At 40.8% G+C, this 27050-nt stretch overlaps 1 protein-coding gene across 7 annotated transcripts in view; it reads left to right on the top strand.

The window, feature by feature from the left end:
• The window catches only part of klhl13 (kelch-like family member 13), a 42902-nt gene extending 24844 nt beyond the window's left edge, over positions 1–18058 (top strand). For all 7 annotated transcript variants that reach the window (XM_086308516.1, XM_086308519.1, XM_086308520.1 and 4 more), the window contains 6 exons: positions 2863–3004; positions 4506–4638; positions 6345–6541; positions 7724–8519; positions 12053–12166; positions 17242–18058. In XM_086308516.1, coding sequence (XP_086164642.1) covers positions 2863–3004; positions 4506–4638; positions 6345–6541; positions 7724–8519; positions 12053–12166; positions 17242–17729 — 1870 coding nt within the window. In that variant the 3' untranslated portion in view covers positions 17730–18058. The remainder of the gene's footprint in view (positions 1–2862; positions 3005–4505; positions 4639–6344; positions 6542–7723; positions 8520–12052; positions 12167–17241) is intronic.
• Positions 18059–27050: the final 8992 nt, after the last annotated feature.

The raw sequence follows: 27050 nt of genomic DNA, 5'->3' as shown, positions 1-27050 counted from the left end.
TGTCATCAAAGTGTTTTTCTTTTTCATGACATGTTCAGTGTCCTGAAGAATTAGAATCACAGCAAAATACCTAGCTTTAACTATCTCATTTCTTCTAATCAGATGTACCATGTTGTGCTACCAAATCTTTATGTAACAGATGAACACACCATCACACTTGATTACTCCTATAATAGACCTGCATCAAAAGCTTTAATGGATGTACAATTTACATAAGCAATGTTCTGCCTACTTATTACTGATGTACATAACGTTATATGAGATCAGTCTTAAAATAGATATGCATGTAATGCAGACGGAGGCAAGTGTTATATTCCCAACTTACTTTACCAGCTGGGACTATGTTTTCTTTATTTATGATTAAGTAAAAACCAGACATGTTAGAGATGCTGAGGAAATCTGAAGACTAGATGATTGGTTATTAGACTGAGCAGCTCACTTTTTGCTGTGATCAGAGTTGCTATACGAATATTGCTGCTAAGTAGAAAACAGACATATTTAGGAGACTCTCAATATCAAGAGCGTTCTTTAATTATTCATTGTGGGTGTGTAGTTTTCCGTATACTTAAAAAGAATAACTGTACACCCTCCTCTGTGTGTATGTTTATCTATCTGTTATTGGGACAGACATAAACTGTTTTTCAGTTTAAATGTGAAGCAATTTTAAAATATTACCTCCACCTAAATATGCCCCATTAATTTAATTTCATACATATGAAAGAAGAGCGTGACACTCAGCGGCTCACCCAGCCTTTTTATTAACATGTAAAAGCTATGTTTTATTCAGTGATGTTGAATAACAGCCCATCAAAGCACAGGGAACATTTACTCACAAATGGGAAAACCACTCCACTACCCACAAAAAATAAATAAATAAATTTTTAAAAAATCAAGCGCTCAGCCAGACAAGAACTTCAAATTACTTCCATTAGTCTCGTATATCTGACAAGCGCTGCCTGCTTATGGGGTCTGTTTGAAGACGCAAATTCACTTCTATGCTGAGCCAGACATTTTTGTGGGGTGAAAAAAAAAAAAGGATTTCTAACCAGGCCAGTATTCGTCTGAAAATTAACACTGTTTGAGGCCCCAATTGCACATTAATTGCTGTTTATGTCATCTCAATATAGTGCATGGAGAATAGAAATAATATTTTAAGCCTAGTTTTCATTCTGTGTTAGAAATACAGATTTTTAATTGGCTACTGTGGACGCAGACTTGGCAAAGAAAGTTTTGTTTCTTTCCCATTAAAACAACTGCCCTTATTCAATCACATCATTGTTTTTATTGTCGGATTGTCATCATGTTCTTGCTTTTCTAGAAATGCAAGACAGGTGTTTCCGATTCTTTTGCGAACTGTTAACGCCAAAGTCAGCTGTTTTTTGTTTTGTTTTTGTGTTTGTTTTGTTTTTGGTACTTGGAGTAGAAAAGCAATCCAAATGATTTGCTTATGATATACACTATAGAGCTGTGTTGCTTGATAGCAAATGTTAGTATTGTTCTTCTTTTGATCCACAGCTCTTGTACCCAAATGAGCTTCATTCTCTAATGTCAGTTTTGTCTGAACAAAATGTACTCGTATCCCGAGAGTATCTGCCTTGGGGATCTGAGTCACACTTGCCGTCTTTCCATGTTCACCCTCTATGGAGCAGTTAGGGACTTTACACCCTATTACATCACATGTCGAGGTCGTAGTTGTATCTGAAGGAAGGTGAGCTGCTGCTGAATGTATTGGAAGACAGGATGCAGTTGTCAGTGGCGAATCCATTTGCAAACTTTATGTCCATGTGTATTTCACTGAGATGTATATTCTTGCCATTTTAACATGATGGAGGCTCTAGATTGAAGGTGCTAGAGGTTGTCCAGAATGAAATCTATTCATCATCCAGGGACAATTCAGGGAGCTTCTCTTCATAATTTAAATATTGACTGTGTACTGTGGGAAATGGTGTATGTCTCCATTTATATAGTGATATTATCCTGTCTGTGTCTTGTTCACAAGCACACACTGGTGGCAGGAATCTACCAGGCACGGTGCTTTCCTGACCACTGGGACCAATTAGGAGTTTAGCCTCTTGTCCAAGGTCACTTTGACAGGTGGACAGAAGGAGCTTGGGATTGAACCGTTATACCACATCCACCTAAGTGGAAATCTTCAGTTCTGGCAAAAGGGCTCGTATACTGTGGCTACAGCAAATATCCACATCACATTTCATGTAAATTAGGGCAGAGGTCATTTTGGCACCGTGTTGAATATTCATGCCAGATCCTGCTGATGTTAGTGCTGGTGGTGTGACACAGACATATGTGCCTATAACTTGTTCATCTATACAACTAAAGAGGATAATGAAGGCTGTGAATATGACATTGGGATTTCAAAGCTTGTTTTTTTTTCCACAGAATGTTTAGTGCATATCATTGCATGTTCATTTAAGTGCTAATTAACAAAAGTTAGAACGGATGCAATGTCAGCCTTGGGTATTTCACAATGTTTTACTGATATTATGGAGAAACATTTCTTGCATATTAGTATATTCTCATGGAATTCATGAGCAGCTTTTTAAGACTCGGGAGTGGCCTAGAGCTGGAGTCTGGTTGGTTAGAGCTTCGGGAAGATCATTGTACCTCGTTCACTTCCTTTGCCACAATTTCCCTCGCTGATTCAGTCTTGCAGTTCTACAACTTTTAGGTGACAGTCTAACAATTAAGCTACCGCCGCCCAAAATGTCCTTAAGCAGTGTCACTTTGAAAATGCATCTGTCCTACTTTCCAGAAGCTAAAATTAGAGGGAAATGTGCATTTGCTACCCGTTTGAAGTTAAAAAAAGAAAAAAAAAAGAAAAACTTATTTCCTTTTTCCTATTAGATCCCTCGTGGAGGACGACGACGCTCACATGAAAGTTGCTCTGGGCTATGGTGATATGGGCATCTCTGCTCACCTTCAGGCATCAAAGACTGGAAACACTCGATTTTTCACAAGCAACACGCACAGCTCAGTGGTTCTTCAGGTGAGAGTGCAGAAACATAGAGAAAACAAAGTGTAGAGTCAAATATCACCTTCGTCTGATAATAACATTAATGTTTGGCCTTACCATTTCTTTGGCGATCTCGTGAGTAGTTTCTATAGCTCTGCTCACAGGTGTTTGCAGATTGCAGGCCAGCAAGATGTTGAATATTTGTTTTAATTGGATTTCTTTGAAGATTAAAAACTGTTAACATTGCGGTATCACACAACATAAGGGAATTGATACCATGGATTCCTGGGCACAGTTTAATATCTCGTCTCGTGTTTCAGTAATAATCCAAAACAGTTGGGATTTGGTGTCTATGTAATTTGATGTAAGGGGTGAGCGCAACCTGATTTACTGTTGATGAAAAATATAACAAAAGCTCACTCATCTTGTACATACACAACCCCCCCCCCCCCCCCCAAAAAAAAAAAAAAAAAAGTCAGGAAGCTGCATAAATGTTACAGTTGGTGGCAGCTTTGGCATGTCACCGCTGATTGGTGCAAAGTGAAGATCAGCCTAAAGTTGTGCAAGTGAGTGCTGGCATCATGCTGTTTGCTGCAACAGCAATAACTGTCCTTCGTCATCGGCTCTCACTGAAAATGAATGGCCGTTGGCTGCTTTTGCAGCTCATTAATCTTTTGCTGCCACAGCACAGTAAGGGAATGCTAATGATTTTTCTAGCCTGATGTGATCGTACACCCTGATTATAGAATCTGTTAGTCTCAATTAGGTGGTGCATTTGGAAGCATCCACCAAAAAACCCGCCCACTGATTATTGCAGGGGTTGTGAGTCGGTATGTGTTATACAGGTTTTTTTTTTTTTTTGTTTAATTCAATTTCGTTTTATTAAATAGCGCCAAATCACAGTAACTGTCGCCTCAAGGCGGTTTTTGGCTTGCACATTCTTAGTGCAACCCGCCATAACCATAATCAGAAGTGGTAGTCAGCTGGTAGGTTGTGAAATCAGGCGTTGGGTGAATAAGTGCAATATCCACTTATGAATTAAAGTGTGTTCGCCCATGTTTAGTGTAGGTAGTGCCTTTTAGCTGTAACTTTGCATCAGGTTTCTATGCCAACAAGAGAAAAAAATCCCTGTAATTCTAAACATGTCACTTTGAACCAGTTGTGCGTAAGAAAGCCAAGAAAATATGAAGGCAACAATCAAGTCGGTCAGCTCCAGCTCAAGACTAGAGTGCTGTCACGTATCATTTCAGGTCCATGAGCTCATGTCTGACAGGCCGTTGCTGACGGCATTTTGTTTTTATCCTCACTGAACCATACAAGTTCATTGTGTTGAGCCCTAAAGCAGTGACTGCTTTTTCCTTTTTTGGCAGCAGCCGTATTTGAAAGTTTTAGTATTGATGTTTTTCATCAGGCTTTGTCTAAGCCGAGATCTTCTTCTTGGGAGTAAAATCAGAGCTGTTCAGGTGCTCTAAGCTCAGGGTCAGCAACAAACCTCTCTCTCTTTCATGTTTTTTTTTTTTTTTTCCTCTTTAAGGGATTTGACCAGCTGAGGATAGAGGGATTGCTCTGTGATGTCACATTGGTGGCTGGCGACTGTGATGAAGCTTTTCCTGTGCACCGTGCAATGATGGCCTCCTCCTCCGACTATTTCAAAGCCATGTTCACAGGTTGGTCTACAAGCCCTTACTCCAGCCAAACCACGATGTAGAATTTTGTGATATTTGTGACAGTGGCACAGGCATTTAAGTACTCTATATCTCTGTATTTTCCACTAAATTGCTTTCTTTTCATGAGGATTTCTGTTTCTACACAGTGGCAGTCATGTTGCTAGAATTTTGCATTGTGAATAAATTACTCAAATTGACCTTGTGCCCTCATCCCTCCAGTACTGAGCATATATTCATATTATAAAACCAGCTTGTTTGAGCCATTGTTATGCATTCATGTTCATGGTCATTTGTGCTGGCAATGAATATAAATGACCTACTTGCCTGTTTCATCTCCTTTGTGCACTGTATGCAGAGGCAGAAGAACCTTGAGCTCTTTTTAAGTACATAGAGAGTGTTTGTGTGGTATTTTCAGGAATAACAGACTGCAAAAAATTTTCTTCGTTCACTTTCGGATAACAAAGATATCTGGGCAATTAAACTGAAAGCTTTTAATCTGACGCAGGGAAAACGAGTAGCACAGATGTTGTCAGAGAACGCAACCTTACTGCACTGAATTTATCTTGTATTAACCCGTAGGTGTTTACTTTCATGACTCAAGCTTTGATGGGCAACTTGTCATCAAGTAACATTACGTTCTATATGATGAGCAGTGCACATGAATTTCTTTTTCTTTGTTTGGTCCAGATTAGCTTGCGAAATATAACGGAACAGAGGAAAGCTTTTTGTTTTGTCTTATTTTACTAATGAGTTAGCTTAGGGCTGTGCGATATGACCAAAATCTCATATCCCGATATAAGAATTCTATTGTCTGATAACGATATAAATCACAAAAATGTAACATTTTCTGTAAATTCTGTGAATCTCGGGCAGCTCGACTTGCAGAAAGTGTTTCCAGCTGCGGGTCATGTAGCTGGAGTCTATACAAACTATACATTTTTAGACATAAGTTGTAAAGGCCGCCGTTTTTTTTTTGTGAGTATTTATTACACGGTGTGCTGCGGGGGAAAACCTGTTCTAACGGTTGAGTCCAAGGTTTATTTTTTAGCACCTGGCGGCTCTTTTTTTAATTCTCATCCGTAAATAATCTGCTCTTTCACGTGATTCAGTTTATTTTGAAAAGTCTCAACAGGATCTTGAGCTTTATTGTGAAAGATTTATGTGGAACATAAACAAGCAGACACGTGAAGGTGTTACCGTCGCTGTTGCTAAAATAAATGCATAAAAACAGGCGCTTGTCCATCTGTAGTGTGGTTGTGTGGTTATATAAAATATAAGAGAAAGAGAGAACTTTTAAGAAATTAATATAGCCACTACAGTGACCATCAAAACGATGAAAAAATATTGCCGTAAACAGTTTATTTTGCGACACCACGAAACAAACGATAGCGTAAAATGAAACGATAGACGTTTTTAAATCGTCATCCGATATATATCGTTATATCGAACAGCCTTAAGTTAGGTTATTAGTGAAAAGGGAATGCTCTGAGTGTAAATGTTGAACAAAAGTGCTCCCTTATGCTTACTATTCTTGGTGACATAAGTCATTTGACTGTAAAAACATTGGTATTGACATTTGCATCTACGTGACGTGTGCATATATTAGCTTTTATTCTTTTGAATAAAAAAAACTATCTGAGTTGAACCATATAAAGATACTATATGTTCAGTTAGTTTCTTCTTTCCCTTACTCTCCTCTGGTGCAGGTGGAATGAAAGAACAGGATTTAATGTGTATCAAGCTGCATGGAGTAAACCGAATAGGCCTCAAGAAGATTATTGACTTTATCTACACGGCAAAGTTGTCACTCAACATGGAGAATCTGCAAGACACACTTGAGGCAGCCAGCTTCTTACAAATCCTTCCAGTGCTGGACTTTTGCAAGGTCTTTCTCATCTCTGGGGTAAGGAAATTCTCACAAAAGTTGTGTTTTTACAGCTATCCTGCAGCTTTTAAGTTAGCTTATTGTCTGAATTAACTGGATATAAAATTTGAAACTTTTTTTCATAAACATTGTGTCATTTTAAACAAATTCCATCTAATCCACAAGTACAAGCTGCAATAGTTGCACACTCTTACTATTTGCACATCCTCTACAGAGAAAATAGCAACGTAGAGTATGACAAGAGGGCCACCTCAATGCCAACCACATATATTCAATTTGTGTAATGTACTTGGATATTTATGATTTCAAAATATTGTATCTATTAGAGCTGTTTTGTTATATTTTCTAACTTTGTAATTTAATTTAATTTTATATATTTTAGTTTAGTTACTATTCTTGGTGTCTTTGACTGTGACCACATCATTTCATCAGGGATTAAAAAAGTATCTTGATTCTGAATATTTTGGATTTGAACTGGTGGGAAAGTTGTGAGAGCATGCCTGTGAGGCAGGGTAAGAGCAAAAAACCAAAGACTTATTTTAAATGAAGAAAAAGTACGTTTGAAGAACAATTTTGTTTACGGGTTGTGCTTGTTGTACAGAGTCAAGAGAAATCAGCTTTTAATTATAATTTCAACTGTTAATATGTCTGCCTGCTTTCATTAGCTAAAGTTATCATGCAGTGACTATTAATGCTGACAGCAAAGTGTTTAAAAATGTATGTACTTGTTTTTTCTTTAATGCAGTGCAGCAATCTGTTTTTACTGATAAATTTATCAAGGTGTATTAAAGCTGGTTTTCTTGCCAACTGTCTGAAAACCCACGTTTTTTAAATTTAAAGTGATATAAAATGGACAAAAGCAGCAGAGTCAGTTGACATCTGCTGTGTGTTAAATTGCTAAAGCACTGATTCTTTGTAATGAGACTTCTTTCCCTTGAGCTGAGAATTAGTCAATATCATAGCATATTCTTTCATTTATGTTTCATTCACTGGGACTTGAAACTAGCAAAAGGCCCGTAAATTCACAGAGCAAGGGACTGAGGACATTTTTCCATAGATTTCTATACAACTAAAGGAATGACCAATTGTAGGCCAAGAGTTTGTTTTACTTTCCAAGGGCTGTAAGCTACATCCATCCTTTTCTTTTCACGCTTACTTGCAGCTTTCCAAGATTTTTTACTTGTTTTTTTTTCTGTCAAGGTTTCTCTGGACAACTGTGTAGAAGTGGGACGCATTGCCAACACATACAACCTCACAGAGGTGGATAAATACGTCAACAATTTCATCCTGAAGAACTTTCCCTCATTGCTGGGCACGGGGGAGTTTGTCAAGCTACCATTTGAACGCTTGGCTTTTGTACTGTCCAGTAACAGCTTAAAACACTGCACTGAGTTGGACCTGTTCAAGGCGGCTTGCCGCTGGCTACGCTTTGAAGACAGCCGTATGGACTATGCCCCAAAGCTCATGAAGAACATCCGCTTTCCTCTCATGAACCCGCAGGATCTCATCAATCACGTGCAGACTGTGGACTTTATGCGTACGGACAACACCTGTGTCAACCTTCTCCTGGAAGCTAGCAACTACCAAATGATGCCCTACATGCAGCCAGTTATGCAGTCAGAACGGACAGCCATCCGCTCAGACAGTGCCCACCTGGTCACTCTGGGTGGTGTTCTGCGCCAGCAGCTTGTTGTGAGCAAGGAGCTGCGTCTCTTTGATGAGAGGGCTCACGAATGGAAGGCGCTGGCGCCCATGGACGCACCTCGTTACCAACACGGCATTGCGGTCATCGGCAACTTTCTCTATGTTGTGGGTGGCCAAAGCAACTACGACACCAAAGGCAAAACAGCAGTGGACACGGTGTTCCGATATGACCCTCGCTACAACAAATGGATCCAGGTGGCATGCCTTAATGAGAAACGTACCTTCTTCCACCTCAGTGCACTCAAGGGACACCTCTACGCTGTCGGTGGAAGGAATGCTGCAGGGGAGCTTGGTGAGTTTATTTCCCCCACTTGTTTGCTTTTGTTTCCTTTTAAGCAACAACAGGGGCCTTTAATTAATATTGTATGAGATTTTACACTTTTAATATGAGAGAGCAGTGTGAGAAAGAATGAGCGCTTTAATAAGGCTGCAAGCATACCGACGCCAAGTAATCAAGAGCCGTGCATACACATCATTTGCTGTTTCAACATGTCGCACACATAATGTGTGTGTAATTTAATAAAATTTAGAGGATGGGCACATTATCACAAACACCCTCCCAATCGAATGTAATCCATTACAAAAGCATTTCAGCACATGCAGAATCAATTTCAGTCATCGCAGCCTCAGAGAAGTGTCATGGTTTTTGATGAGGTGTTGTTTAGGGTGTCATAATATATCATGAATAAAATAAGTTTAGATTTTTTTCTCTCTCCGTGTAATAAATTGCAGTGCAATACAACAAAGCCACAGCCTACGCTGATGCAGTCTTAACAAAGTCACAGTGTTTCTATTTGTTCAGAGCTGTGGTAGGTACATAACATTGAACTGTAGGTGATGAGATACAGCTGAAGTTGGCACACAAACTGTGCCTGCAGGGAGGATTAAATAAAGAGGTGGATACATGTTGCCAGTGGCGTTTTCAGTGATTAAAAAGGGAAGAAAAAAAAAAAAAAGCGGGTCATATCAGATCAACTTGTATCAGTAATCTGATGCTTTTACAAGCTTTTTGGTTCACATTTCATCCCTCTGGTGGAAAGACGAAAAGCCAACAGATGTATTTATACATTTATATCTAGTCTTTGTAATTTGGTTGTTGATGCTGAGTAACCAATCTGCAATCTCTGCACCAACTGTAGACCACAGAGAGGTGCCACCCAGTACTTAAATTCAGCTCTGTAGCTGCAGTGGACAGAGAGAGGCTACTGTGGAAGCAGTCTGGGTTATAATTAGACCAAAAAACACAGCACCAGTTCACTGTCAGTCTACACAGCTGCCTCTTCCTTCTTTACGTTTCACTGCCCTTTAACTGCATGCGGTTAGGCCTCCATGTTTTTCTGGATGTGCCCCTTTTATTATATTTGTTTGCTCTGGGTAGATCACGAGGGTGTGGTTTTTCTGTTACGTCAGAAATGCCTAGATTTTAAAAGAAAATCTTCACGACATAGAAACGAATATTTAGAATATACTTGCAGACCTGAGTGTTGCATGGATTTTAGTTTTGTGCTGCTTTTATATTTTCAAAAGGATGTAACAAAGATGCACGTACTTACTAATTCTAGTTCACCATGTTGTAAACCCTTTTATAGCTCTTGCACAATAACAGCTCAGTCTTTTAATATAAAAATAAGACTGCATCAGGCACCTATATATGCTTTAATTGAAAAAGAAGCAAAATGTACAGGTCTCGCTGTATGTCACCACAAGCTGCCAGTTTTTAAAATTATTATTCTATTTTCTATTTTCTATTTCTATTGTTGTGGTGAAGAACTTGTAGAAAGAAAAAAAATCCATGCTAATTACAAATGTGACCTTTCCAGCTTACAGAAGAAAATCATACATTGAATACATTTCAAGGTTTAAATGCAATTTATAATTTCTTTATTGAGAAGTTGCTTGTGATGAATTCCATTTTCAGCAACTTTGCAGTTTAGATACGGTCAGCACAACTGTGCTATTTCCATCAAGTTGGTGTGAGAGTTTGTATACTGCTGAAGGTCACTTTGATAATAGTCGTTGAGCAAGCAGACCTAGGTATCCACTGATTTCCTTGGTGAGACTTATCCAGCTGGTCCAGAGGTGACTCACAATCCTTGTGAGGGAACATTGGATTACCAGGATTTCTAAACTTATTGATGATACATTTAAATTTGTTCTGACTCATTTATGAAGAAACACAATGTGAGTGAACTAATAACACAATGGTTTAATCATTTACAGTGCAGGCTGGAAAAGACCGGCTCCTGAGCTGAGTAACTAACAGGAGCTCCTCTATAACCCCATATACTTCAGTGGCTTATGAGTCTTGTAAAATGAGGAGGAATTTTGAAGGACTGCACTAAACAAAAATCTTTATCTATTTCTATAATGATATGATTGAACAAAACTCACAAGCTTATACTATTCAGACTATAAAAGCTGTTGTGACGCTGATTTTCTTGTGAGCTTGGGTTTATTGTTTTCTCTCATCACCGAGCGTTCTCAAAGCTTCAGGGAATGCACTGCTGCCCTGGAAATTTCTTCATTGAAATTTAGCAGTGCGACAGACTGGCGACCTGTCCAGGGTGTACCCTGCCTCTCACCCTAAGACAGCTGGGATAGGCTCCAGCCCTCCAGCCCCCCCCCCCCCCCCCCCCCCCGCCACCCTGAAAAAGGATAAGCAGAAGCAAATGGATGGATGGATGGAAATTTTGAATTCATTCTTCCCTACACTATTGTAAGGCACCCAGGCCTCAGGTAGCAAAGCATCCCTGAATAATGATACCACCTCCACTATGCCTTACAGCTTTGGTGTTTGTTTCAGGAATGAAAAGAGTTTAAGCAGGTTGTAGAGATTCGTTTTGCAGGTAACGTTGGGCTCATTTCCACCGTTTCTATTGGGATGTACTCTGTATTTAAGTCTGTTTGTGCTTAACTGTCTCAGTTGTAATTTTTGCAGGTAGCTGCTTCTGGAAAGTGGAGCAACAGTCCTGATTGTTCAGAATTTTTCCTCACTCATGTCTTTAGAAATACCTGTGTAGCCTTTCCCAGCTCAGTGTACTCCTGTAGCACTCTTCTGAGGTTCTGTGAAAGTTCATTGAAGCATGTTTATGGGGATTGGCTCATCTACAACCTACATTTCCAGACTCCGTAATTGGAGCACCTCACTTCAAATACTTTCTTCAGCAAGTTCAATCCAGAAATGTCGAAAACTGGATCCCAGATATAGTGAACGCAGAAATGATGAAACAGATCAGCCACTGGTGAAACCCATTTTATTTGCCAGGAAGCCTGGAGCAAGTCAACAGGGGAATTATGGGACTGTAACCCATAATAAATGGAGAAATTCTGGTAATTCTTAGTAGTTCACAAATCTTTGTCATAAATGTTAACAAGCTCTAGTGAAATGGAAACGTGTGATTCTGCATTGTTAAACTGTGGTGTTTGATGTGAAGGTAAATCATTACCCTTCTCCATCAATGCAGTGATCATACATGTTGATGGACCCTGGCTGGCTGGCTGGTTTTGGGGTTCCCAGCCAGCAATTATCAGCCTGTGAGCATCTGATATGAACCCTAAGGTCCCCTTTCTGATTTCTCTGATATTTTATAGAACCATCAGACACCTTAAGATGAAAGCTCGAACAATCTCACTATTTCCTGCACAGTCAGTGCATTCAGAGCTGGTGGGGATGTGTACTCTCTATTTAAATCCTTGTTTTAGCTCCCACGCTGAGACCCTCCAAGGCCTCATTTGCTGCTGTTTGTCCTCCTTAGTTGTGTCTTGACCTACTTTCTACTAATACAGTCTTTTTTTTTCTCTTTTTTTTTCATCTGTTTCTTCAAGCTACTGTGGAGTGCTACAACCCAAGGACAAATGAATGGACATACGTTGCCAAAATGAATGAGCCACATTATGGCCACGCTGGGACGGTGTACGGTGGTTATATGTATATTTCAGGTAAGTGGCTCCAGGGAGTTTTGAGTTTATTATCGGCTTAAATAAATAGAGATGTAATGTTGCATGACTGGGTAAGAGTTGTTTTTTTTAATTGCATGTTTTAAAGTTACAATAGCAATAAATTTTATTCTCTGAATGTGTTATAGAACTGCAAGGTGGGGTCACAATAGTATCTCATTTTAGACAAACCGTACATAGAGTTCTGGAGTTATATGTGAGTCAGGATTTTTCTGACAGCCTGTTAATGCTAGGTATTTTTATCTTTCAAACTTCATATAAAGAAAGTGTCTTTCACACTTCCAGACTTTTGCAAATCTTTCCTCACACTTTATTCATCTATGCTGAGCATGCTTTTGGAGCCTGCGAGGGTTCAACACTTAGGGCAGATGGCGGACACTGAGAATTGGGCCTTCAGCCAGCCAGTACTTTCTCTTTAGGTGACACCTGGGCACTTGTTCACTTAATACGACGGAAAACAAATCCTGCAGTATGGAGATGAGCCCTAGTTTCTTAGTGTGACTAATCCAGAGAGGTGCTACAAAAGATGGGGAACGGTGGTGGTGGTGGAGGGGGATTGGGAAGGATGGAGCAAAGTAGAGGACTAGAGCCTGTGTAGGAGGTGTAACACAGAAGAGACTGTAATAATCCCTCCTGGCCATGGGTACTATGATCCATCTGCAACACATGAGCAAAAAAATTGTTTTATGCAAAAATATTTTAAAAAATAGATAATGGTTTTCAGCATTGTTTTTTTTTTTTTTTTATATATATATATAGAAGGGGAGATAGAAGTAACAATCAGAATGGAAATGGTGTTGGTATTTTGATCCTTTAATCCTCCTGAATATGAATACATTATGAACACCAACACTTACATAGTTGCATTAAACGCATATTGTACTTACAGTGCCACCTGGGAAACTTTAGCTAATGAAAATAAAATATTGAAATGCTCTCTAGCAGCAATATACTAGCAGCAGTATTAAACCAATTTACAGTCTGAGGTGTTGACCAGCTTGCATGCAGTTTTATTAGATCCAGCAGTGTGATCACTGTGCACACAAGCCGTGAATTCAATCCACAGACCTGCAAATGTTTGCCGGTGTTAGATGGTCCTACAGAAGGCACCTCACATTCTCTATCACATTGGTTCCAGTTATCTTTCATGTTTAGCTGGAAAAAATTGCCACATTAAAAGTACATGCAGCCCCTTTGATTTGATTTTTATATCACCGAACTCTGACGTGCTGGAAAGAGGCCAAAAGCTAAGGACTACCTCCACACATGAGTACTATCAGGGTTTATATAAACAATTTTTAATTAGTTAATATTTCACATTATCAGGGAGAAGAACTGGGGCATGTTTGGGATCACACAGATCACAAGATTTGGCAGACCTAATATTAGAGTGGAGCCGAGATGAAAGCCACACATTTTACTTTTTAATATAACTAAAGTGAAATGATGAATAACAAAACGGTCACGGCCTGAGCTAATCTGCTGGTAGCCAGCTGTATGAATCGCTTCGCCCCTGGCAGTACTTTCCACTTCGTAGCGTTTATTTCCACTTTTTGATAGTCTAATGGCTTATCCTTTGTGTGTGTGTGTGTACGTTTGTGTGTTGGTCTCATGTTTCAGAGATACAATCAATCACAGTTCAGCAGTCTTGTAAATTCTGCTATTGTAACAGCTGGCTGTGCACCTGTGACAGCTGAAAATATGTGTCAGGGAAAATGAACGCTTGCGTTACACGATCAAGCTGGTCAGGCAGTTTTCTGAGTACAGCTGTGGGTTATAACACAACAGCGTGTTTTCAAGTGCCTTTAATGCCCACGGCACAGGTAAACGAGCATTACCCATTAGTGCAGTTTTGTTCCGGCGAGTCCCTGCTGTAGCGTCCGCGGTCTCAGAGGTTACAGTCGCGCTGTGCAAGGTGACCCGAGCTAGAGTGCACTTCTGTGTCTAGCTGTCACAGTACATCAGGTCACATTCTCCGGCTGTGCTGCTGCGCTGTCTGAAGGTATTCTGTCAGCTGGATGAGCCTGACGAATGCACTCAGCCCACAGACCATCACGGCTCAAGTGGTGTGACAGAGTTCAGACACAAGCACTGAAAACGGCACAGAGCAACGCTGCTGCTGGTCCACATTCCTGTCGAGAGATTAAGACCCTTTGGTTTTACTATTACACTTTTTCCGAGTGTTCTGATGATTTGTGTGTGATTGTTGCTTCACTGACTGGGGATTTTTGAGGTTTTCACAACTCGCTAGTTGTCTGCTAATGGTGTTTTTATGTAAAGAAAAAAATGTTGATGTAAATCTCATGGTTGAGATTTTTATTTTTATTTTTTTTCCTCCATTAAAGATGATTATATTTGATCATTTTATATTTTAAAAATCTAAAGTACTCTCCGCTTTAATTCATCTATGCTGAACATGCATTTAATGTCAGTGAGAGCTGACAGTAATCTCAAATGGATATGGTTCTGTACTGCAAACCTTCTTTCTTCAGGTTACTTTGAAAAGTGAGAAGAGGGTAAAAATTGGAGCTCAAGATTTTTCATTTTCTTTCATCATCCCTTTCTAGCCTCTTTATTTTAATGTCAGTGTCTATTTATTTTAAACCGTCTCGCAGTAAAACTGATCAATATATGGACGTGCTTCCTTCAGATCAGGATATTTTCTAGTGTAAAAATCTGCTGGGCTGAATGTGCTTTTTGATTCTTAGCTTACATGTGTGTTTATATTTAATTTCTTTGCATTAATAGTGACATTTCTGCACTAAGCTTGTACTGGCCTGCAAAGTTGTTTGGATAAATTGAAATAGTTGAAAGTGGTCATTTGAAAGATGGTTAAGAAAGATTCCTTTTCATATTTTTTCTTATTTCTGACAGTCTGCTAGGTATTTGTATGTTTGAACTCGCTACATCATTTAAAAACACTGTCTTTCACACTTACAGATTTATGCTAATCATTCCTCACACCTTTGATTCATCTGTGCTGAACATGCATTTGAAGTCTGTTTGGGCTCAGTGCAGAGAACTGACGGTGCTCACGAATATTAGGTTTCCAAATGGTGATGTCCTGTGATGGCTCCACATTGAATCATATGAAATGTTGGTCGTATTGACATAGTTGCTGCTCTCGTGATATAATGGAGGTGTTGGTTAAGACGGTTACAGCGTAGCTCCTCTGCCTTTTTTGTGTGGAGTTATGAAGTGAATTTAAAAAATAAGGGGCTTCTGCTTAAAACCTTAAGAGAAAGTGTGTTGAATTTCATTGTATGACTTAAAACCCAGAAGTGATGACCCATAATGGCTCATAACTGTCTGAAATTTCAATTTGCTGCTCACCTCAAGAGTAAATAACTGTCTATTTTATCAGGAATAGTGAATAGAGGGAACAGGGGAGCCATTTAGAGCTCATATTCCTGCAGGGACTAATAGTCAGAGTGAGATGTGATACGGCTGTAAAATGAACTTGACAGTACGACTTCAAGAGGGTGATTATGCTCAATGGAGAAACGCAAGTGACTGAAAGTATTTTGCATGACACAGAGGCCATAAATGCAAACCTCTCCATTCTTCAAGCCACTCTGAAAAGTGAGAAGAAAGTAAAAACTGGTTTCATCAAGCCTGCGCTGCCTTTTGTATGTTAATGTCAGTCTACATATATTTTAAACCACTCTGCAGTAACGCTAATCAATACATGGATACATAGATTGTTACATATGGGCTCTCTAACTCATTATGGGGTATTTTTGGAATCTGCTAAGCCCCCTCCCCACCTCCCCGTCTATTTCACATCATTTCTGTGAGTCCCACATATGTTGGCACTGATTCAACCAGGTTGCTGGTTTTACAAGGGGACTCTGCAGTTGTTTTATATCTGCATGGCTGAGCAGGGAAATGTTTTGGCGTGGTAAAACAAGGGCATATGTAGCAGACATTATGAACAATATCGCAGTCTGCCCTAAGCTGCCTATGGAAGGGCAAAAGCTCCTCGGCAAGTTTGTCAGAGCTGGGATCAATTTGGCAAAATCTTGTCTGCTCTTAGTGTCTCTCTAATGGCGCTGATTAGACAAAGATACTGGAAAACTGATCAGACATTATTGTATTAGGGAAAGGCCAAAGCTATTGAACTGAATCAAAATAGCAGCACACTCCCTTGAGAGGTATTACAAGGAGGCTATTTTGACTCCAGCACTGTTCTCTTGTCAGGGTTTTAATAGCTGATTTGCTCCGTGGACTACTTGGATAAGGAAAACGGATGGTGAGGCCATCTTTGAACCTGATCAGCTAAGGGGTTGCTCCATCAGAGATCTGAGTCATGGCAGCTGAATAGACGGCTTAGGCCTGAACAATAAACCGAGCGCACGATCACTGGGCAGCAAGAAAAGAGGGATACTGCCTGTATTCGGCGTGCTCTGCAAATCTTCACTGGATTTGCTCCTAGTCAATCTGCCTGGGGGGGAGGGGTAGGCTGGCTTCCACCCAAATGCATGCTGGGATTGTGTTCCTCTTTATTTTAAGCCTTCCCTGTAGACATGTCCTGTTTTTTTGTTTTTTTTTTGGTTGTGTTTTTTTCCCTCCTTCCCCACTTTCCCTCAGCATTGTGTGTTGCGGTGTCTACAGACTGTTTGCGTGAATGCGCGTGAATGCGCGTGCATGCGTGGACGCTTTGTAATGGTGTTCCACTTTGTACTGAGCGCTCCTCATCAGCATTATTTCATGTTGTGGAAAAGAGGCTGAAAAGCTATTGATGTCACCTCGGTTTGTGAAATCAGTGTTTAGCCTGCAAATTGGCGGGTGGGTTCGAGTGAAGGTGTGGAAAAAGGGGATCAAAGAGAAGTCAGAGGTCTTTTTTTTTTTTTGTTTTTGTTTGTTTTTTTGTTTTTTTTTTAATGTGCGGCCTTCCAGCGTCAGAGCTGGCTGATGCTCCACATTGCCCAGATGAATAAAAAGGTTGGCTGACTTGAGCGAACGAGTCATTAATCTGTCTGAGTGACAGCTTCTCCCAACTAATGAGCCTTGAGCCCTAATTTCATTTTCATTTTATATTTTTTTTCTTGCTGCAGGTGGAATCACTCACGACACTTTTCAGAAGGAGCTGATGTGCTTTGACCCGGATGCCGATAAATGGACTCAGAAAGCGCCCATGACGACAGTTCGCGGCCTCCACTGCATGTGCACGGTGGGCGACCGTCTTTACGTGATCGGAGGCAATCATTTCAGGGGCACCAGCGACTACGACGACGTCCTCAGCTGCGAATACTACTCCCCCGCCCTCGACTTGTGGACACCTATCGCCGCCATGTTGCGAGGTCAGAGCGACGTGGGCGTGGCCGTGTTTGAGAATAAGATTTACGTGGTGGGCGGCTACTCGTGGAACAATAGGTGCATGGTGGAAATAGTACAGAAGTACGACCCCGAGAAAGACGAATGGCACAAAGTTTTCGACTTGCCCGAGTCACTGGGGGGGATCCGAGCCTGCACACTCACAGTTTTCCCCCCTGATGATATGTCGGGCTCACCCTCCAGAGAGTCGCCGCTTTCAGCACCTTGATGAGCAAAGGGGGTGAGCCCTACTCCGCTCATACCCCCGTAACCCTTCCCCACCCCCCGACAGCCCCCCTCAACAAACACACCTTATAGACTTTGTTTGCACTTCCTTTATGGACAACATCTGTACTGCATCCCAAATTACCCCCCCAAGTCCACATCCCCTAAAGCTGTGCAGAACCCCGCCTCCCACATCTGCGTGATGAAACCTACATACCAACATGGTTTGGCAACCTAATTACATGTTAATTTTGCATACTTGGTATATTTTGGCAGGAAAAAAAACAACAACAACAAAAAAAACAACCTCCACTTGAAAAGTGACTTTGCAAATCAACTTTTCTACCTGATGTCCAGACTTTTCTTATGTCTCGTTTCTTTTGGTGTTCTACCTTGAGATGTTGACTACCACACTGACTCTCTCTTCTAGTCTATGCCAGGTTAGATGCAGGTGACGCCCTCCTCAGACAGCAAACGCATAGGGACCGATGAGCTTTTGAAAGACAAGTGGTTTTTAACTCAGGGGTTGGCCCAGGCCCCATCTTCGTCTCTCTTGCAGTTTCACTTCTTTCCTGCTGTTGGTATGAAACTGTTAACAAAAATGGTGTTTTCTAAATTTAATAAACATAATTTTGAAAGTAATCAAATATTGTCCTCTTCACTGGCTACAGCTTGAAGTTGCACGTATCCATGTCGTATTTTGATGTCTGAGTGAATCTAAAATCTCTTATACAGGATTCATGATCATTAATCAGCTGAGAGAGAGTTGGCTTCCTTTGTTGCTTTGTAAACTTGTCTGTAATGAATGAGCTGTGAATGACGTGAAGGAAAAGATCAATCAGTCTGTTTGTGGGGAACGATGACTTCGCTTTTATACTGCGGAGCTGGACTGTATGCAGTAAAGGATAACCGCAGACATAGAGTGTGATTTTTCTTTTTAGAGCCACGCTGTTGAAGCACTGTCCACCCAGTGATGCAAACTACACTGCTGACAAGTGTTAACTGGAATTTGGCAATTCCACCGCTGTCACCTCTTCTCCTGCCATCATGACAGACGGTAATGTCGCCCACAATCTGCCCACCTGCTCCCGGATCATTAAAGCCTTAATAGCAGCATATGGTGTCCGAGACGTTGGCTTCAAGCTGTTACTAGGAACAAAAGGTTTGTGTAATCATCAGGTGAGTTGGCTCCAGAGCTTTAAATCCTCATTATAGTCCCATTATGTCCCTTTAATGAGATGCTGCAATGGTGCTTGAGATTTGAGATTTTAATGCCTGTTTCTGTGTTTTCCAGAGCAATAATCTACTATAGGTCTGTCTTTTAATTAGATTGTTTTAACATGTTATGAATTGATATGCGTTTGTGCCTTTTTTTAATGTTTCATTTTGAGGCTCTTATGTGCTAAACGGGTCAGTCTTGTTTCATTAGCTACATTTTAGCTTGGTCGTGTTTTTTTGAGGGTTATGTTAATGTCACACGTCAAAAAGCTTTTTTTTTTTTCTAAAGAGTCTTATTATGAAGTCCTTTTTAAATGTAACCGTCTGCATCATTCATCTAGTTTTAAAAATAGGCACTTTGTAATCATTTTAATGGAAAGCCACTGAATACACAGAGGAGCAAAACATGTGATGCGCACAGCTGCTAGATGAGGTTGCAGGAGTAGGACTTCAGTGCCGTTGTTGCCTGGACATTTAACTGAAAATAACCCTTACACTGGTTACCATTTACCCTGTGGATCCGCTGAATATGAGAGAAGTAATGAGAGCAAAGAGAAGAGGATGGAGTGATGCTGCAGGTAGAAAGTAGTAAGATAAGATGATAACCGCTTCAGTTAGCATGCTGGGAAAAAGGGTGATTATTTAGACTGAGAGACTCTTTAAGGCTAATAACCTAATCCACCTCCTATCGTGTAAAGTTTGATTGCTAAGAAACATTTTCTGCTAATTGAATATGTCCCTGATATAACGAGTTTATGTAAGTTTGTCAGCTAAAGAATCTTTCTTTTAGTTGTTATGCTGTGGTACTTTTCTTTTTATTATGCTTGCAGTCTTAGCCAGTCGGAGCAAATAACTGAAAGTATAAAGGCAAAGAATTTTCAAGCCATGCTGATGCTGGACTTTATTATCTGTATATTCTAGCAACTGGTAATTCACTCGGTGTAAATGGTAAAATAATTTCTTCTGGATCAGAATTATTATAGTTTTATTTTTTTTTATTTCCTAATTAGTTTTGGTTTTTAATTAATTGTAGTTTCTTGAGTGGATCTTCCTATTTCAGTTTTGTTTGTATTGTTTGAAATGGTTTAGTTTTAGTTTCTAGTTTTTAAGCACGTTAGCAAGCTAATGTTAGCAAGCTAATGTTAGCAAGCTATTTAGCTCATAATCCCTCAGGGCTCAAGAAAACCTCAAAGATTTTTATAGTATAGATGTTTAACCTTATTATGATGACCGTTTTATCCCAAAAAAATTTCTTTCACATAGCAGCTACACACTGAAAATATATTACTGCAAAAAATAAGGCACCACTTAAATTACACATAGGATCTCTATGAACAAAACATTCAAGTTGAAAATCTTTACAGCCTTTAAATTTGTGTAATTTATTGAGAACAAAATGACTTAATGGTCATAATGGAAAACCAAAATCATCAACGCTTTCATGGTTGGATTCAAAATTACACCAAAAATCAAGATCATTGATTTGTTATTGTTATTGAAATCACAGCCTGAACCAATCATAATGCCTGTATGCACTCTGACAATGTCTGGGATGAGGTTATGGATGGCATCCTGGAGGATATCCTGGACAGCTTTTTGGTGCAATTTAGCAGTGTCTCATGTATTACTACATAATGAAGTCTGGAGAACATGAGGACTAGCTGGTGGGCTCCAGGATCTGCCAAACATTCGCCTACCTAAAAGCAGCCAGGATAGTGTTGGCCGGTGTGTGAACCCAATTAGCCACCAATAATGTTTACATCCTGCTCTCACTGTGGAAAGACGTATGCTTCATTCTGCTATTATGACCAGGTGTAGTTTAGTGAAGGAGAAAGTAGTTCCTTCCTGAAAGTGCTCTTAGTAAGGTTTGTGTTGAAAACCAGGTCCTGATGTATTATTAGCTCTTAGAGCACAACAATGCAAGCACCATTTAGTTCCACTGTATTCAGGAGAAGGCAGGATTTTCTCCAGCCAATCTCACCGCTCCATGGCCTGTGCAGTGATGCAATGAGCGATGATCCACATTAAACGTGTAATTCCTCTCGAATGGGTCGCGCTATTGTGTTTTTGCAAGCCGCAGTCAATATTGCATGATGCAGAGCTTTGTGTATTCTGAAGACTGAACATTTAGGTATTATTGGACAATGTGTCCTCGGTGCTAAACCAAAGAGAACTGGAGCAAAAAATTACAAGCGTTCACCCATCCTCCTCCTCCTCCTCCCCTCCGCTTCACTACCTGTGTTTCTCGGTGGATTTCTTCGCCACTGGAGGCATGTTCTCTTGATTCATGAAGCAGATAAAAGAAGAGCGAGTGGATTACGACCTGACTCTTGACACATGAACGCGGCACACATTTGTGGCTCCGTGTGTCTCCAGACGACGACGACTCCTCCTCATCTCATCCCAGTTAGAAAATGACCTAGATTCTCCAGGCTGCTGGATGTGTTTACATACACTGAGCGCTGATGACATTGTCAGTCAGAAAGCATCGCTCTCAGCTGCGAGGAGTGGGGCGCTTTTTACTGTAACCAAAGCGCCTATCCACCTCCCGTCATGATGAAATAGTGTGCAGAGCCACAGATCCCTGCTGTCCTCTGACTGCATGCATGATGGTGTTAATGGCTATTGATCCTTCTGACTGGCAGACAGCCAAGATATCTGGATGTTACGCCTGCTAGATATATTTATTTTTGCAGTGAACTGCAAGCTGCCTTCTGTTATTAGACTCCACAAAGGTTTTTTCTCTCCAAAAAAAAGAGATTTACATCTCTCTTCTCTCCCTCATCATGAATATTCACAAAAGGTCAAGTCCTTGTGCTCCTCCTGAGCTCTCTATCCCCCCTGACTGTGTCCTGAATAACATGTCCCTGATTCATCTCTTGTTCCAGAGCTTGTTCCTGCCCTGGCTGTATTTTTAATATAGCAGAGATGGGAGGGGTAGGCCTAATTGGGATTTGTTTTGTTCAACATCTGGCCATGTATCAGTCCTAGATTTCGCCTCAATTGTATCTCACATGTAAAACATTGTATGTAGGGATCTGACTTGCATCTTTAAAAAAGCACATCGTTTCTCCCTCAGTTTGATCTTCTGTCCTTCGTCTAAAGGACAGGGCATGATGTGCCTCTCTGAACCACCTCACTGCATTTGTATTTAAAAGTCATATTTCTGTGCTGACATTTGTGAAGGTGCACTAGTGCTCGGGTTTCAGACTCGTCTGTGAAGACTGAGCTGTGGGAGAACATGCAAAAAGTCGACTGGAGACTTGATTGACAGGAAGCCTCTCCGAGGTGCCTCCCTGCTTTCAATCCATGCATGCTGGGGATATGCTCCAGTGCCCCCCTGACAACGGGCAGGAGAAAGTAGAGAATATGAAACTGGGAATTTTGTAGAGAACAGTGGAGTTTGCACACTTAGAGCTTTAAAGTGTAAAATTTGGCTACAAAAAAACTGTAATTAACCCTCTTTGGCATTTATCACACATTTGCCTCAGGTAAACTGCTTTAAAAGTCTCTTCCCTTTGACCAGCTGAAGAGAGCGTGGATCTAGAACAGTTCAACCGCTCTGGGAAAACTACTTGACCTCGCATGGGTTAAATACAGCTCCCGGTTAGCTTCCCTACAGGTTTTCTGCACCTGAGCTCCAAATGAAGCTTTTTACAAACTCAATTAAAACAAATTACTGGTCAAACATTCAAAGCATACCCGGCAATACAAAGCAATGTATCCTGACTGTAGCCAGAAACTGCGACAAGATAAGATTATTTAGGAAAGCAAGCCTTGAAAAAAAAAATCAGCTTGACTCATTCTAGTAATTTATTTTGACATTTGTAAAACACATGCTGTGGCATTTTGAAACATAGACACGGCAGATTTGAAGCTTGTAAAATATTTGAATTCTATAATTGTCATTTATCATGTATGCATTGTCATATTGGGGACCTGCAGTTAGGGTTAGGGGTTTTTGCAACATATTTTTCATAATAAAGGTCCAATGCATGAAGATTTATTTTTTTTTTAAACAGGATGAAAGTTCACTAGTGGAGGAAGAAGCACTCAGATCTTAAGAACGCGTAAAGGGAAATGTCGAGTCAAGTCACCTTTTTATAGAGCACATTTAAAAACAAGGGTTGGACAATATGTACTTTGTTGAAGCAGTGCCTGCACAAGAATTCACAGAATAGAAAGTGCAAATTTGTCTAGAGCAAAGAGGGAAATGCAAAATATAAGCCTGATGAAAAATGAGAAACACTAGCAAGTATTACAGTCAAAATGTATTCTGTAGTAAAATGCTTCCACCAGGTGACTGGAGGTATTTGAGTAGAGACAGCTCGCTGAAATGTTCAAGAAAGCAGTTTGTGGTGCTTTGAGCTTTGTGGCGTGGGGTTTTATCCTGCTGGAAGCAGCCATCAGGAGATGGGTGGTCATAAAGGGACGGACATGGTCTGCAACACTACTCGGGTAGGCTGTGGTGCTTAAATGGTCCTCCACACTATTACACTCCCAGCAGTGTAAACTGTTGATACAAGCAGGATGCATCCATGCTTTCATGTTTTTTACACCAAATTCTGACCCTACCATGTGGCTGTAGCAGCATTCAGCAACAGCAAATCGAGGCTCATCACGGTTTTTGGACGACTCTCTGTAAACCCTGGAGATGTTTGCGTGGGAAAACTCCAGCAGAGCAGACGAGGACTTTCTGAAATACTCAGGCCTGCATGTCTGGCACCAACAATCATGCCACATTCAAAGTCACTTAAATCTCTCTTCTCCTCATTCCCATGCTCGGTTTGATCTTCAGACGTGAGTGTATACAGTTGTATGCTTTTTATCGAAGTTTGGTCCAATTAAATGGTGTTCTGTGAAAAGCACAGCAATACCTTTTGAAATGTGATGTATGTCAAAACTGTGCCCTTGTACATTACTTGACTAAATATACTTCATTTGGCAAACCGGACATGGTTATGAAGAAATGGTTATGATGAAAAGCCTGCGAGGTCACATGAAGGGTGGAGGAGCAGAGCAGGGGAGCATGTGTGACAGTGCCGATGCCAAAGTGATTGATAACCCTCCTCGCGAAGCTGAGCTCAGACTCAACCTCATCAGCTCCTCCTGTATAATGCCAGGTTGCCATGGTTACCCTAGCTCTTCATACAAGAAAATAAGGGGAGTGGGGCGGGGATGTGTTGGGGGGGGGCATTTTCTCCTCCTCCTCCACATCTTTTGACATGCTGTGGCGGAGCTTTCCTGGGGGGTTGAGAGTGGGGAGTGCTGACCTGCCTGTCAAACACTGAATATACGAGAAAAAAATAAATAAAAAAATAAAAATGGTAGGAAAGCAGCAGTGATGGAAAGCTTCCTCTTCAAACACAAACTCTTCTCCTCGAACTCCCCCTGCGATGCACAAATGTGTCTGAGCTGATTACCACTGCAAACTCATTTTCATCCCTGTAAGAACAACTAATTTCCATTTCCAGCACATTATCACTGAGTGCATGCCAGAGGTGGCTTTAATGTCTGCAGTGCTCTTTGCAATAATGACCTCTAGTGGTTTCCAGTGAAGGCAAACGAGACTCGGGCTGAACCTGTTTGGAGAGATGTCTGGATGATGCAAAGGAAGTCCCACTCGTGCTCTTGCTCTTTGTTTTTTTTCCATTTGCAAAAAAGGGAAATATCATCATCTATGCATTTACCCCCCCCCCCCCCCCCGTGTCATCATCCTGCCAGTGACATCAGGCTTACACTTGGAGACAAAAGGTAATCTTTTTATTTACAGGGTTGCAGTTGTAGCCAAGACAGACAGACACGGAAGTAAACAGGATGGGACGCCTGCAGGGGGAGATCAGTTGTCACAACCACCCACTTAGACCCGCTGATTCCTCTGATGAAGCCCCCCCCCCATTTAAAAAGCTGCTTATACACTCGACTAAACTAAACCAGCTCATTTGGAAGAGGTTTTTGATTGACACCCTTTCATTTTCCCTTTTCATTTTCTTCATTGTACTCTCGTCAAAGTGCCTAAAAGACTAAAAGGGGAGGAGGACCAGTTCTGCATTTAAATCAAACCAGTATGTGTTCTGGCACCATTTCCAATAATGGGCACTGATGGATGTCTGACCTACTTTGAACATTTTATGCCCTGTAAAACCTGACCCCAGCGGACAGAGAAAGCAACCATTAGTGCCCCTGCTGGTGGATTACAACTACTGATATTAATAATAACATTTATACATACGTAGTGCTTTTTTTTTTCTTTTTTTTTCCCCCAGTGCCAAATGCAAATTAATTTTTCACAAATGTTAACTGCCTGGAAGTGAATGACAGTTTTGAATGGGAACCTGTATAATGTTATGGGATGAATATAGTATTACAGCTTCCAATTATTTTCATTGCAGAAAAGCCTCTTAAAGCCTCACCTACGTGCTGCAGCACAATCAGCAGAAAGATCAAATCATGAATTGATCAGTCCTTATTCTCTGTGGTGCCGTCGCAATGCGAGAAGCAGAGAAATTACTGAAAGAAGAATCTGTTTTTTGCCAAAGCAGCTGCCAAATAAAAGGTCAAATCCGACTGGCAGTTATCATGTTCGGCCCCCTTTGTCCTGTTTTCTGCTACATTACTGAAGTTTAAGCTCAACTGCAGCAGCTCCTGTATCTGTCGTTTTCACGTCGTCGGTTTATTTGACGTGATATTCACCCTGACAGTTTTTGCGCAGTGGTGCGCGTCCCGTACGGTGATGAAAACAGCTGCTTGATGGATCGGGAAACGACATAGATGAGAGTGAAACTTGAGAAAACAGCACAAGTGATTATTCAGCTTTCATTTGACCTTTAAGGATCCTTCCTCCTCTAGTTTTGCAGGTGTTGTTTTGACTTGTGTGCTCACAGTGTTTGAGTGGAGGTGACTCGACCTCGAGGAATCTGTTTTATCTCATGTTGTTTCCAATCAGCACTGGGCCTAATGCAATGCCACTTGGTAGGCATGTTTCTAATTACAGGTATGCAACTTTGAGTCTTTGCCCATTCAAGCAGACAGGCCTCTTCTTTCTGACCATTTCTAGGCGATACATTTACTTCTCCAAGCCTAACGTCGGTTAAAAGTTAAATGAATGATGGATCCATGCTTCCACGTTATTTATGACAAATTCTGACTACCATCTGAATGACGCAGCAGAAATATAGACTCATCAGAGCAGACAAGCTTTTTCCAGTCTTGATGAGCCCCTGTTTTTTACAGGCGTGTCACCTGGTGTGGTCTTCTGCTTACTGTAAACCGTATCAGCTTTAATGTTGTGTCATGTCTTCAGAGATGCTCTCCTGCATGTCTCGGTTGTAATGACTCACTGTTCCCTTCCTATCAGCTCAGAGCAGTCTGGCCATTCTTCTCTGACCTCTGGCATCGACAACATGTTTCCCCCCAAAGAACTGCCAGTCAAGGAATGTTGTCTCTCTTTGGGATCATTCTCTGTAAACCCCAGAGATGGTTTTATGGGAAAATCCAATAGATGAGGAGTAGAAATATTCAGACCAGTCTGTTTGGCCATTACCCTCTCAGGCTCAAATTAAACTTTTTGTTGCTAATGCACAACCAAGTCCTGCAGTGGTACTTCTGAGTAAAGAAAAATCATAAAATATGTATGTGGGGTAATCAGGTTGTTAGTTTTTAACTGTTGCAAATCGGCAACGCCTGCCTTGAGAGGGTTAATCATGAGACATTCAAAGTTAAATCACCTTTCTTCCCCATTCTGAAGCTCAGTTTGAACTTCAGCAGGATGTCTTGACCATGACTTCATTCTTAAACGCATTAAGCTGCTGTCACATTTTTGTCTGATTAGATATTTGTGTTAACAAACAGTGAAGTGGCCGGTGAGTGTAAATTTTGTGTCATATCAGCACAAATCAAATGACTAAATCAAATCTGTCCCTGATGCAGAAATGGTCGTGGATACTGAATGACACTAATAGCAGTCCTGGATTACGACATTGTGTCTGCTCCACTGTGAGAAGCAACGGCTTGATTTGTGAGCTATTTCGCAACTCTGCGCTTCTAAACATTGCAATATCATTAGCAACATAACATAACATCAGACTTTTGGGTAAAATCCCAAACT

This window comes from Aulonocara sp. 'chitande type north' Nkhata Bay, linkage group LG10, assembly GCF_057382095.1.
Source record: "Aulonocara sp. 'chitande type north' Nkhata Bay isolate Kocher_YH1m ecotype deep benthic linkage group LG10, A_spYH_male_GT1.1, whole genome shotgun sequence".
NCBI classification, from domain to species: domain Eukaryota; kingdom Metazoa; phylum Chordata; class Actinopteri; order Cichliformes; family Cichlidae; genus Aulonocara; species Aulonocara sp. 'chitande type north' Nkhata Bay.
This window is presented reverse-complemented; position numbering and strand designations above follow the sequence as displayed.